Raw genomic sequence first — 12,681 nt, forward strand, 5'->3', positions numbered from 1 at the left:
CACCACGGGGTCCAGCTCCACACTGAGCACTGCCCGGAAGCAGCCCAGCAACTTCTGTGCCCGCACCAGGTCAGCGTGCGGTGGGTCCTGCAGGGGCCGGTAGCCCGCCACTGGGTAGGTGCCACAGAGTTAAGCGAGCACGACTGGACCTGTGGCTCAGACACACCCGCCCCTCCCCACTGAGCTCTGAGGAGGGGCCTGGGCTCCAGGGCAGGGCTGAGCAGTCAGACGGCCTGCTTTGCATCACACTGTCCCACTTACTGTCTATGGGGTGACACTTCTTTTGTCACTTTGTGCTCTTTATCTGTTCAGTGGAGATAATAATGATACCCACTTACAAAGGTACTGCAAGAACTGCTGTCCTCGGCACCCACCAAAGCTGTGCCCTATTCACTTCTTGAGACAGCCAGAGCCCACCAACAGCCCACAGAGCTCCTGGGGCAGGGAGCCCCCATCTCAGCTTCCCCAAGACTTTGCAAGCAGCCCCTCAGCCTTCTTTCCCAAAAGGATATCGCAGGGGACGGCTGCCGAAGTTGAAGGCCACGGACTCCTTGAAGGAGAGGCTGATGGCTGGGAAGTAGGCCATGCCCGGGCCCCTGGATAAGTCCTCAAAGGCCGTGCCCAGTGACACGCCATTCCTGGAGCAGAAGGGAGGGCCTGTGAGCCAGTGCTAAGAAAAACATGGTCAAGACAGGACAGCGAGCAGGCCCCCGTTGGGGCTGTCCACCCTCAGGCTACCCCCGTCCAGGGACTGGGAAACGGCCGCCGGGGAGGTCCCCGAGGCTAGGCCTGTGGAGAGAGGCCGAAGACTCACAGGGAGAAGGACAGAGTGCCATCGTCCAAGTCGATCAGGCAGCTCACGATGTCCCCTGCTGCCCACGCCTGCCAGGGAAGGAGGCCTCACAGATGTGCAGAAGCCCGGCAGCCTGCCCACTCTGCGCCTTGCGCTGTGTCTCCACTACCACCCAGGGGACACGGGCCCAAGTACAGAGGACCTGAGTCCCTGCCCCCTCCCTCATGGCTGCCCAGTGGTCCTGCCAAGCTGTGGGGAAGGACATGAGGCAGGTGCCACTGGGGGCTCGGCCTCACCTTGCCGTAATTCGTCGTGGTCACATTCCACTTGCGCACACGGTTGCCATCATAAGCATAGGAGTTGTGTGTGTCTCCAACTCCCTCCTAGGGAGGAAGGTCTGTGAGGTCCTGGGGAGGTGGGCAGGAGCCGGGCCAGAGCCCTCCAGCCACCAACCTGGGACCCACACGACTCTAGAGAAGGGGGCGGATGCTCTGAGGGAAGGAATCAGGGCTGTTTTTCGAGCTGGCTTGCCAGGGGCAGGGGTGGGACACATTCCTTCTCCTGAGGGCAGTCGGGGGGGAGGGTCCTGCGCAGCTGGGGGGCGGGGCGGCAGGAGCTCTCCCTGGGAGGGCCGCTTCCCTCCACCATGTACCTCCTGATTGAATCGACAGTTGATGGTGCACCAGCCAATCTGCATGAGCCCCTGGGAGGAGATGAGCACCTCGTAGACCCATTTCCCTGGAAAAAGCCAAGTCAGGCCCAGCAGGTAAACAGAGACCGCCTCACAGACCGGGGCTCTCGATTCCTCCCGACCCCTGCGCCACAGAGGAGCACGATCTCACCTTTGTACACGCATGTGGTGGAGCGGATGGTGCCAAAGTTGCTGTGTCCAATCACCTGGGTGAAGGGCAGGAGTGCTGAGCCTCCTCCCAGGCAAACAAAGTGCCTCCCCAAGGGAGAATGCCCCACCCCCACTTAGCTCGCCTTGGTGGCATGTGCCCATCACAGGGTGGGAGGGCCTAGGCCTGTGGAAGCAGGGACTCTGGGCCAGGGGCACGACAGGAGGGGCTCACGGTTAGGCTAGGAAGAGCTTGGGGCCGGAGGTCCACCAAGAGGGGTTCAGGGATGTGTCAGGGGGGTGTGGGAGCTGAGGGCTCAATGGGCCACCTCAGGAGAGACTTGTGGCTACAGACCCATCAAGAAAGGTAAGGACACCAGGGCCACATCAGGAAGAGCTTAGGGCTGTGTCAGGAGGGGCTTGGACCTGGGGCCCCACGCCTTGCCCTCACTCACCCCCAGGAGGTCATCATCCACCAGAAGAAGCCCCTCGAAGCCACCTGTGTGGTCCAGGACCACAGTGGATGGGCCAAGCCGCCCTTCAACCTGTCCTGAAAAGAGGAGAGATGGGTGTGGGGTCGGGCAGGGCACAGGGTCTGACAGAATGCACAGAGTACACTGATCTCACCAGGGCAGCCCCCACGGCACCAGGGTCCAGCCCTGGCACCTCCAATCCCATTCCAGGAGATGCCACGTACCCTGGCTCTCCTCATCCTCATCGTCCACCTGTAACAGCTGGTCCAGATGCTCTGGCAGTTTCTGGAAGTTCAGGGGTTTCCTGGGGAGAGCGAGAGGCTGCGAGGGGCCCAAAAGTCCTTGAAACCAGCCCCTAGATGACGCTAAACCCCTCTCCTACTCCCTTTCCCCTGAGCTTTGTGTGCTTAGTCCTAAATTTCAGCATGCTGGGGTCAGAAGGCTAGATTATGTATTAAACTGAAAATTATGACTAGTCCAATTTGGTGTACCTCAGGACTGTCAAAAAAAAGAAGAGCCCTCTCTAAGCCTTAATTCCCTCATCTGTAGAAAGGAACAGCTGTATGGCAGAGAATCTGTGAAGATTCCAGGGACTCATGTGTGCTCCCTGCATAGCCCACAACCTGCCTGCTCTCCAAGGTTGTTGTGTTGATTATACCTGGGAAAGAAAAGCTGGGAGAAATGCCAGTCCCCAAGGTGGTCAGTACCAAGGCCAGCTAGTCCAGCCCTGGACCCCAGACCTTCCAGTCTCTCCACCACCCAGCCAGGGAAATCTATGTGTTGAATCAGACATGTCCTGACAGCATCAAGGGCCCAGCCCTCTGAGCTGCTGCCTGGCTCTATCTTAAACCCACCTGTACAGGCCAGGAGAGCACATGGACCACCTATTGGCCACCTGCCCCTGCCAAAGGGGCAAATCTGCCTGAGTGGCCCCTTCATCCTCCCAGCACACATGCCCAGATAAAGGGCTCTGTCTAATGTTGGCCAGTCTGCCCTGAGTTCAGCACTAAGAATAGCAGGGAATGGAGTGGTGGAAACTAGCATGGCTCAGGCGGAGCAGAGGCTCAATGCCCATCTGGAATGAGCCCACAGGCTGCCAGTACCTGCTCTTCCATCTCTAATCCCAGCTCCTACCCCATTCATCTGCCTGGGGAGCAGATCTGGAAGGGGATGCAGATGGGCCAAAGCACTAATTCTCTGGCAAAGTAGCTTCAACACAGGCTCAGGGACCGCATGCTCCCCTGCTGTGAGCTACTACTGACCCTGAGCTACAGCAAGTGGAGACGCACCAAGCCTCCTCCCCACTCCTACCGAGCCCCAGACCAAGGCCAGGTGGTGGCCATACAGTGAGTGCTCAGCCATCAATGTTGAAGGCTGCAGCCAGCCTCATCTCTGAGCACCCCAATGGCCCGAGGAGAAGGTGGCTTCCGCAACAGTTTTTCACGGCCCGCACTTGGGATGGCTGCTGGAGGCTTGTGCCTGCTCTCAAGAGCAGCTGTGAGAGGGTGGCCTGAAACTCAGCCTCTCCAAGGGCCTGCAGCGCTGCCCATCTGGCCAAACCCAGCACGGGCCTGCCCTTTCTTGGCTGCCCAGGTCCCAGCCCAGGGTTCTCCATCCTCACAACCACTGACTGATGGCTCTTCCACCTGCTCTCCCTCCTGGCAGCCACAGCGCCAGTGGCAGCAGGACCATTTCTGGTGTCACATGAAGTAGGGATCAGATGGCCCTGGGAGCAGGCCAGGATTGGGTTTGGGGTGGAGATGGGCAGCAGCCCTCCAGAAGTAGAAACCCCCTGGCCACAACAGGCGCTTAAATGGAACAGGCAACAATGCTGCCGTTTGTGCCTGCCCAGAGAGCAAAGATTGTGAAAGACAGAACAGCCCAGGCTGGCAAGGGGGACACACAAGCCTCACTGCAGGGAGGGAGGATTTGTATGACCCTTTCAAGAAGTAATTTAGCAATACCCTTAAAAGTGACTGCAGTTCTAATACTCTAGCTCACAATTCCAACAACCCTGGCCATCCTCACAGCATTGTTTACAAAAGCAAAAGCCCCTCCAAACCAGGGCATGGCTAAGGGCTGACCCCTGGCCCTAAAAAGTGCCCATCAGGATCAGTCTGTAACATAGGAAAACACTCAGGGGCTCCCATGTGATGACAAAAACAGGATTTAAATGTCATTATACTTTTGGAGGGGAGGGATATGTCCATTATCTTGATGGTAATGATGGTTTTTCACAAGTTATTCGTATTAAAACTCATTGTATTGCACAGTTTAAATACATGCTGTTTATTGTATGTCAATTATTCCTCAATAAAACCTTTTTTAAAAAAAGGACTGACGGTGACAAAAATTTTTTTAATTTAAAAAAAATTGTCTATACAGCATAGTCCAAACTACATAAATTGTGAGATAAAGAAAACAGAAAAAAAAAATCATGCTCAAATAGTCATGTTAAAATAAAGAGATGACAGATGCTTTTTCTTCTAAGTTTCAGCTAAAGCAAACTTGTAACTTTGATATGGACTGAACTTAAACGCATTAAAGTTGCAAGGAAAAAGGGCTCCTGGGGTCTGCACTTCATAGATTCAGGCAGAGGCTACAGAGGGCCAGTGTGGGGAGGGGTGTGGGCAGACGTACAAGGCACCGGATGCTAAGCGTGGAGTAGGTGTGAGGTGCTATGCTGAGTGCTGAACGGGCACCACCCCCCTAACTCCCACAACTCCCTCAGAAGGAAGGTACTAGCACTGACAGGGGAAAGGAAGAAGCGGAGTCCAGAAGACAGACTCTGACCGGAGGTCTCATAGCCAGGAGCGGCAGGAACCCAAGCCCACCTACCCAGAGCCCAGGCTCCCTTCCCCACAACGCAGCCTCCAGCCTCTGATCTGGTCCTGCAGAGTGAGGAGGGCTACCCACCCGGCCATACCTGCTGGTGGCTGCGGTGGGTGCAGGGTCAGGAGAGGAAAAGATGCGGTGCAGGTAGTCATTCAGTAGCTTTTCGTGCACGATGCCTGGGTCACAGGTCAGAAGGGAGAGAAGGGTCATATGGTCAGTCCAGCTCTCAACCTCTGCTGGCCCCAAAGGCTCCTGGTCCTAGGCCAGCCCCAGGGGTCAGGGGCACAGTCATGTTGGGTGCACTGCTCCATGGCAGCTGGTGGAGAAGAGCTGGCTGACAGGTCCAGGGGTGCAGCAAGGCCCGAGGCTCACTGGACCTGGGACTTCGCCGCCTTTGTCTCTTCCTTCTCCTTTCCTCAACACAAGGAGCCTCCTCCCAGCCCTGCCAGCCCTTACCTGTAATCCTGGATTTCTCAGCATCTGAAGTCAGCCTATAGCTCTTGCGGGAGAAAGGCATGCCGGCCCCCTTGGATGCCATCCTTCATCTCTTGTGGGCAGCCAGTGGTGCTGAGGGCTGAGCCAGAGGCAGAGGCTGTCTATATGAAGCCAGCGAAGGGCTCCCACACTGACCTCAGCCCCAGGGTAGCAGGAAGGCTCGGGAGCAGGCCCGGTGCATGCACACTCACACACATACCAACCCAGGGCAGAGGAAAGCAGGGGCTCCCAGCTTCCTACACAGCGAGGGAGGACATGTAGGGCTCCATGTGTCAGGCCCATGTGACAGGGCCCCACCATGTCCCTGTGCTCAGCACAGGGCCCAACAGAGCAGGTGCCAGATATATGTTCGTTGAACCCAACTACATGCCTCAACCCCGGGAAAATCAGACTAAAGTATCCAGAGTGAGGTGGCCTAGCTGCAGAGCCCGTGTCCTTCGCAGTCATAGCCACCCTGGGTCCAGCACGTATCCAGGAGAGAACCCTACACCACATTGCCCCAAGTACTGTCGTCTGTCATCCCAGGGCGAGGTGCCACCTCCAGCTCCAAGTCCTGCTTGACACCCAAGGCCAGGGCCTCCTTCTTCAGCTCCAGGATCCTTCCTTCTCTTGTCCAAAGGCCTGCAGGTTGTCTTGCTCCCATTCACACACACGGCCTCCCACCCATCAGAGCTCCACCCTTGTCCAATCCTCATCGCACAGCCTATTGGTCTTCCCATTGCTGTTCCTCCTTCCTGGGGGTATTGCTACCGCTGCTTCAGAAACTTCCCTAAGTCGTCGGGTGCCAGCCTTGTCTAAAGCTGTCCAACACAGTAGCAACTTTTTAAAGTTTAAAAACTTTAAGTTTAATGTGTTATATTAGCCACATTTCAAGGATTCAGTGGCCACATGTGGCTAATGGTTACAGTACTAGACACCAAAAAATATAGAACACTTCCATCATCACGCAAAGTTCTATTAGACGGCGCAGTCTAGAGCCTGGCCTTCTAGCACTAGTTCAGACAGCACTCCCTTCTCTGCCGCCTCTTATCTCACCCCAGACAGGTCCTCTGCTCCCATCACACAACCTTGCCCCTGGGAAGGTGACTCTCCCGCCCTGCCGCCCCCCGCGGGCCCTCCGCGGGCGTCCGTGACTGCTGCCCCTCTCCCACCAGAGCAGGTGCAGGACCGATCACACGCGGTCACTCATCTGATCAGTAAACGTTCCAGACATCCACTCTGGATGTCAGGTGCTGAGGACCCAGGTGAGAGGAAGACCTTGACTTTGCTCGGGGGCTCCCTCCCACGTCGATTCTGCCTGGCCCCGCCGATCCGGGCTCGAAACAGAACCGACCCCATCTATCTCGGAGCCCAAGGACGCGGAGGGCAGCGTATGTCTCCCCCAAGTCGCCCCCACCCGGCCACAAGCTCCGGAGGATCCTCCAGGCCAGTTCCAGCCCAAAGCCCCGCACCACAGGTTGCAACCCCCGCGCGGCGAGCACCCGCGCACTGGATCGGCCGGTGCCGCGCGGGGAGGCGCGGGGATCCGCCCCGCTGGGAGCCGGGCCGCCCCTCACTCACCCCCAGCCTCGGCCGCCGAGTCCCGGCTCACAACATCCGCCCAGTCTTTCGGCTACGGCACCCGTCCGGGGTCAAACTGAGCGCCCACTGCGCACGCGCATCGGCCCGCGATCGGCCTCCGCCAGGGGGCCCCCTCCGCCACCTTCGCCACCTCCCGCCGGGTGTTCCCGGCCTTTGCCTCGCCGGAATGCCCCACCGCCAGACCGCCAGAGCCCCAGACCCCTCGCCTGCGCAGGAGGAGCTCCCAGCGCAGCCACGTCGGAACGCAATGTCTTAACTGGGAGCTCCAGCCCGCCTGTCCCAACTCCTACCCATACTTGGAGGCCCGACCCAGATGTCCCCTCAGGATGACTGAAAGGCCTCTCCTGCCAGGGTCGCTGCTACCTGTTACCCGCCACCTTCATTCAGGCCAGACAGGTGGCCTCGCTTACTTTCCTTGGGATGACACCTCTGACGGGGCGAGGGCGTCCTCTCTGGGATCTGCTGTCAGGGGCGTGGGCCGGTATGCCTACAGCTGGGGCCCGATAAGCAGCAAAAGGGGCAGGCTGCCTTGGGGCTGGGGCAGGGAACGTTCCCCACTTTCCAGGGGGTAACTGAGGCTCAGAAAGGTTTAATATCACCACCTAGGGGCTGGAACTGAGAGGCCTCTGGCAACAACCATACCCACACTGCCCTTCCCCCCAGAGCAGCCGAGGCTGTAGGGGGCTCCACTCCTACCCCGGGGCACTTCAAGAATCCCCACTGAACCTTTCCAACAACTTCCTCCTACATAGGGTGGCCTCTCACCTGCTAGCTGTGCCAGAGTGAGGGTCGCTCGCCCCTCACCCAGGGGACCTGAGGCCTGACCCCACCCCCATTCCTGGGTCTCAGGTCAGGCCCCAGCAGGCCTGGAGTGGGGGTGTGGAATCAGAGCCACCCAATCCCGTAGGGACAGGTTTCACAATTTCCCGGATGGGGCTGTGGTGGATCACAGTACAGCCTCCAGCCAGGAGGATGGGGTGGTTCCCACTCCTGCTCCTTCTGATGCAGTGCGCAGGGGTCCCTGGTGAGTGTGCCCCCAACCCCACTGATCCCCATCTGCTTTCGGGAAGGGGTCAGCCCCAGACCCATCTGCTGTCCAAGCCAGGAGCTCACTGGGCATGGAACAGTGAGGTCTTGGCTTGTTGCACAGAGCTGGGTGGCCCCAGGAATACAGATACACCTACCTATTCAGGCCTGCATAACATCTGCTGTAGCATCGAGGCAGTGTTGGGACCGCGCTGATGCATTCACACATGCAGGCAGTTACCCCTCACGAGGCGGATCTCACCCTCTAACCTAGCACATGCCCAGCTAGTGAGAGACCAGATCTGGAGTGGGAATGCCTGGGTTGAGCCTCTGCCTGGGTAGTAGGATAGCTCTGAGCCTTGGCATTCTCAGCTGAGAGATGAGATGAAACAAGTTCCAGAGGGCAAGCACCACCTCCCACTGCTCTCCTAGAGAGAATGTTTTCAACCTGAGTCTGGTGCCTTGTCCAAAAAACAGGGGCACAGGTAATAGTTACCATGTCTGCGCCGGCTTCTGCCACCCTGTCACAGGGGTCTGACCCTTGAATGTATCCACTAAGCCCATCCCAGAGCATGTAGCTTTGATCCCCTGAATGAATGAAGTATGGATATACATGAACTGACACGCATGCGCACCACACAGGGCAGCGCTCGCCTTTAAATGACTTCCAGATACTCCGGGGTACAGAGCTGCAACACCTGCTACATGCAGAGGGGCCTTGGCAAGACGATGTGACAAATGCTGAGGAATGTGCAGGGCGCTGCGGGCGCCTATTGGACTGCAGGTGAGTGGCAACAGGACCTAGATAAGGGTGGGGGCAGGGGAACCTGGGCACTGGGTGATCCTGTGCCTCCTCCTTCCAGGGCCTTCCACTACAACGTGAGCAGCCATGGTTGCCAGTTGCTCCCATGGACTCAAGACTCACCCCACACACAGCTGCAGCGTTCATGGCGCTGCGATCTCTTCCAAAAGAAAGGTGAGTGACTGCAGAGAAGGGCGAGCTGATGATGGGGTGCTGGGGCCTCAGGCCTTGTTGACCGTGGGTCTATTGCTTCCAGACTATGTGCGGAACTGCCTCATGGATAATGGGGTCAAGTACCGGGGCACTGTGGCCATCACCACAGGTGGCCTACCTTGCCAGCGCTGGAGCCACAGGTTCCCCAATGACCACAGGTGAATGACACCTCCCCTCTGTCCCTTCTTGCGGACGCCTGTCCCCAGCAGCCACTGTATTGCAGCTCTCCGCACCCAGGTACACGCCCACACTCCGGAACGGCTTGGAGGAGAACTTCTGCCGGAACCCCGACCGGGACCCCGGAGGGCCATGGTGCTACACGACAGACCCTGCTGTGCGCTTCCAGAGCTGCGGCATCAAGTCCTGCCGGGAGGGTAATTGGCTCCTGGTCGAGCCTGGGGCGGAAGGAGCATGCTCACGTCCGTCCACGAACCCACTGGCCCTGTGTTTCCAGCCGCTTGCACTTGGTGCAATGGCGAGGATTACCGCGGCGCAGTGGACCGCACCGAGTCAGGACGCGAGTGTCAGCGCTGGGACCTGCAGCGCCCGCACCCGCACCCCTTTGAGCCCAGCAAGTACGCGTGGGAGGGCTCAGTGCCACCGCGGCCAGGCTAGGGTAGTGAGGGCGGGGCGCGATATCAGGCAGTATATCGGAAACAGTCACGGCCTGAGTCCCGGGGTCTTGTTCACGCCCCGCTACCGCCCCCAGGTTCCTTGACAAAGGCCTGGACGACAACTACTGCCGGAATCCGGACGGCTCAGAGCGGCCTTGGTGCTATACCACCGACCCGCACGTGGAACGAGAATTCTGCGATCTCTCGCGCTGCGGTAGGATGTGAGGGCCCGGCCGGGAGGCACCTGGGAAGCGTGGGGGGCGTGGCCTAGCTGGGGAAAGGGGTCGGGGTAGGCGTGACCCGGCTGGGGACCCGCGGGAGTGGGGCTCAGCCTCAGCCCCAGCCCGGGTCTCAGCTCCGGCTCGGGCTCCGACCGACCACGGTCCATCCAAGGGGCCGAGGCACAGCCGCGCCACGAAGCCACGACGCTGAACTGCTTCCGCGGGAAGGGCGAGGGCTACCGGGGCACGGCCAACACCACCGTCACGGGTGTGCCTTGCCAGCGTTGGGACGCACAGTACCCGCATCAGCATCGATTTGCGCCGGAGAAATATGCGTGCAAGTGAGGTGGCGGGCTGTCGCTGGGGGCGTACTCCTGCGGGTGGGACCTGAAGAGAGTGGTCCCGGGGCGGGGCTTGGAGGAAGGCGGGGCCTGGGGCGGAGTCGGAGGCTGGGCTCCAGCTGGAGGCAGGCTGGGACCCACCTGCGCTAAGCCGAGCGCCTGCCCAGGGACCTTCGGGAGAACTTCTGCCGGAACCCCGACGGCTCGGAGGCGCCCTGGTGCTTCACATCACGGCCTGGCATGCGGGTGGCCTTCTGCTACCAGATCCGGCGCTGCATCGACGATGTGCGGCCGGAGGGTAAGGCCCAAGTTAGGGCTGAAGGCACTTAGCCAGAGGTTGAGCAAGAATCGGTTGACGGCCGTCCCTGTCTGCCCACCGCAGACTGCTACCACGGCGTAGGGGAGCAGTACCGCGGCTCGGTCAGTAAGACTCGCAAGGGCGTCCGGTGCCAGCGCTGGTCCGCAGAGACGCCACACAAGTCGCAGTGAGTCGGTCGGCGCGCCCGGCCCCTAAGGTCTGGGCCTAACCCAAACGCGGCACGCTGTGGCCTCTCAAACTGGAGCCCAGCGGGGCCTTGGGATTACCCTGCTATGATTTTGCTCCCCCTCCTGCCTAGGTTCACACCTACCTCCGCCCCACACGCACAACTGGAGGAGAACTTCTGCCGGAACCCGGACGGGGATAGCCACGGGCCCTGGTGCTACACTACTGATCCCAGGACTCCCTTCGACTATTGTGCACTGCAGCGCTGCGGTGAGCGCCGGTGACACTTCCCCGAGGCCCCGCCCCCAGCTTCCACGACCTAAGGCTGGCTCTCTTAACTCGGATGAACTTGGCTCTTTCAGATAATGACCAACCACCGTCCATTCTGGAGCCCCCGGGTAGGGACTCGGGCCAGGCGGGTCGGGGGCCCTTTGCCTCCTATCTCCATGCAGTCAGGGTTTCATCCAGCCCATTCTGTCCCCCAGACCAAGTGCTGTTTGAGAAGTGTGGCAAGAGGGTGCCTCCCTTGGACCAGCATCACTCCAAGCTGCGTGTGGTGGGGGGCCAGCCTGGGAACTCACCCTGGACAGTCAGCTTGCGCAATCGGTGAGACACAACTGCCCATCTCCCCAAGAGAGGAGCTGAGGCTGTATCTACTGTGCTTCTGCCAGTGGTGGGTGGGAACCTGTCCCTGGCCTCCACTGGCAGAGGTCCTAGCCAAAAAACGGCAGTTCCAGCCTGTGTGCCAGGACTCACTCTTCCCTCTCCTACCTGCTCCTCCTCCAGGCAGGGTCAGCATTTCTGTGGGGGATCCCTAGTGAAGGAGCAGTGGGTACTGACTGCCCGGCAGTGCTTCTCCTCCTGGTGAGCCTCCCTTGGGTTTGGGGACCCACCTCGTCCCACCCCTCCGCCTTCATCTTCCCCTTAGCCACCTTCCCCAGGTGAGCCAACAGGTAAGACTTGGGGTTGCAGACTATGAGTCACGACTGACTTAGCAGAGCTTCTCTCCCAGCCATGTGCCTCTCATAGGCTATGAGGTGTGGTTGGGTACCATGTTCCAGAACCCACGGCCTGGGGACCCAGGCCTGCAGCGGGTCCCAGTGGCCAAGTTGGTGTGCGGGCCTTCAGGCTCCCAGCTTGTTCTGCTCAAGCTGGAGAGGTGTGTGATAAGTCAAGAGGGTGAGAGGTGGGGCTGGGCCTTGTGGCCACGGACCCTGAGTGCCCTCATTCCTGCCAAAGACCTGCAACTCTGAACCAGCACGTGGCCCTGATCTGCTTGCCCCCTGAGCGGTATGTGGTACTTCCAGAGACCAAGTGTGAGATTGCAGGCTGGGGTGAAACCAAAGGTAAGAGCACAGTGCAGGGGCATGGAGGCCCAGCCTTGGATCCTACCCAAAGGCCCTCCCCTTCTTCCCATTTCCTTCACTATAGATACAGGGAACAACATGGTGCTAAACATAGCTTCGCTGACTGTCATCTCCAATCAGGAATGTAATATCAAACACCGAGGACGCGTGCGTGAGAGTGAGATGTGCACTAGGGGACTGCTGGCCCCTGTGGGCGCCTGCGAGGTCCGTGGGGGCCCCTGGCCACCTGGGAAGGGTATGGGAAGCTGAAAATGTACTACTTCAGCCCCAAGGGGGCTGGTGTCTGCCATGGCCCAGGCCCCTAACCACTTCTCCCACCTACCAGGGTGACTACGGGGGCCCACTTGCCTGCTTTACCCATGACTGCTGGGTACTGGAGGGAATTATAATCCCCAACCGAGTGTGTGCACGGCCTGGCTGGCCAGCCATTTTCATGCGTGTTTCTGTGTTTGTGGACTGGATTCACAAGGTCATACAGCTGGGCTAGGCCCGGCCTCAATCCCGTGTATCTTGGGAAGGATGGAGCTTCCTTTCAGACATAAAGCCACCTTTCCTCTTTACGCCTTGCAGAGTGCTTCTTAACCTTTGCGTCTAGGCA

General features: G+C 59.2%; 2 protein-coding genes across 3 annotated transcripts in view; one reads left to right on the top strand and one right to left on the bottom strand.

Annotated features, from left to right (window-relative positions):
* Window positions 1-7,864, bottom strand: part of RNF123 (ring finger protein 123) — a 28,395-nt gene extending 20,531 nt beyond the window's left edge. Inside the window, exons 1-12 of one of the 2 annotated variants that reach the window (XM_033132053.1) lie at window positions 7,781-7,864; window positions 7,426-7,508; window positions 5,396-5,513; window positions 5,031-5,115; window positions 2,329-2,408; window positions 2,087-2,181; window positions 1,636-1,690; window positions 1,446-1,531; window positions 1,090-1,176; window positions 815-882; window positions 513-638; window positions 4-118 (exon numbers count right to left, since the gene is read on the bottom strand). In XM_033132053.1, coding sequence (XP_032987944.1) covers window positions 4-118; window positions 513-638; window positions 815-882; window positions 1,090-1,176; window positions 1,446-1,531; window positions 1,636-1,690; window positions 2,087-2,181; window positions 2,329-2,408; window positions 5,031-5,115; window positions 5,396-5,477 — 879 coding nt within the window. In that variant the 5' untranslated portion in view covers window positions 5,478-5,513; window positions 7,426-7,508; window positions 7,781-7,864. Of the gene's footprint in view, window positions 1-3; window positions 119-512; window positions 639-814; window positions 883-1,089; window positions 1,177-1,445; window positions 1,532-1,635; window positions 1,691-2,086; window positions 2,182-2,328; window positions 2,409-5,030; window positions 5,116-5,395; window positions 5,514-6,994; window positions 7,076-7,425; window positions 7,509-7,780 lie in introns of those variants that run through there. The other variant, XM_033132052.1, reaches the window with a different exon arrangement.
* Window positions 7,865-7,909: 45 nt separating this feature from the next.
* On the top strand, window positions 7,910-12,643 carry MST1 (macrophage stimulating 1). Its single transcript, XM_033132062.1, has 18 exons — window positions 7,910-8,039; window positions 8,684-8,825; window positions 8,905-9,017; window positions 9,100-9,214; window positions 9,294-9,430; window positions 9,511-9,631; window positions 9,766-9,884; window positions 10,064-10,232; window positions 10,400-10,530; window positions 10,615-10,717; window positions 10,850-10,986; window positions 11,079-11,114; window positions 11,202-11,322; window positions 11,503-11,580; window positions 11,729-11,875; window positions 11,956-12,062; window positions 12,148-12,287; window positions 12,409-12,643. The coding sequence occupies exons 1-18, from the start codon at window positions 7,946-7,948 to the stop codon at window positions 12,568-12,570; spliced, it is 2,172 nt and encodes a 723-aa protein (XP_032987953.1). The 5' UTR covers window positions 7,910-7,945; the 3' UTR covers window positions 12,571-12,643.
* Window positions 12,644-12,681: the final 38 nt, after the last annotated feature.

Source organism: Rhinolophus ferrumequinum, chromosome 17 (assembly GCF_004115265.2).
Source record: "Rhinolophus ferrumequinum isolate MPI-CBG mRhiFer1 chromosome 17, mRhiFer1_v1.p, whole genome shotgun sequence".
In the NCBI taxonomy this organism is placed as follows: domain Eukaryota; kingdom Metazoa; phylum Chordata; class Mammalia; order Chiroptera; family Rhinolophidae; genus Rhinolophus; species Rhinolophus ferrumequinum.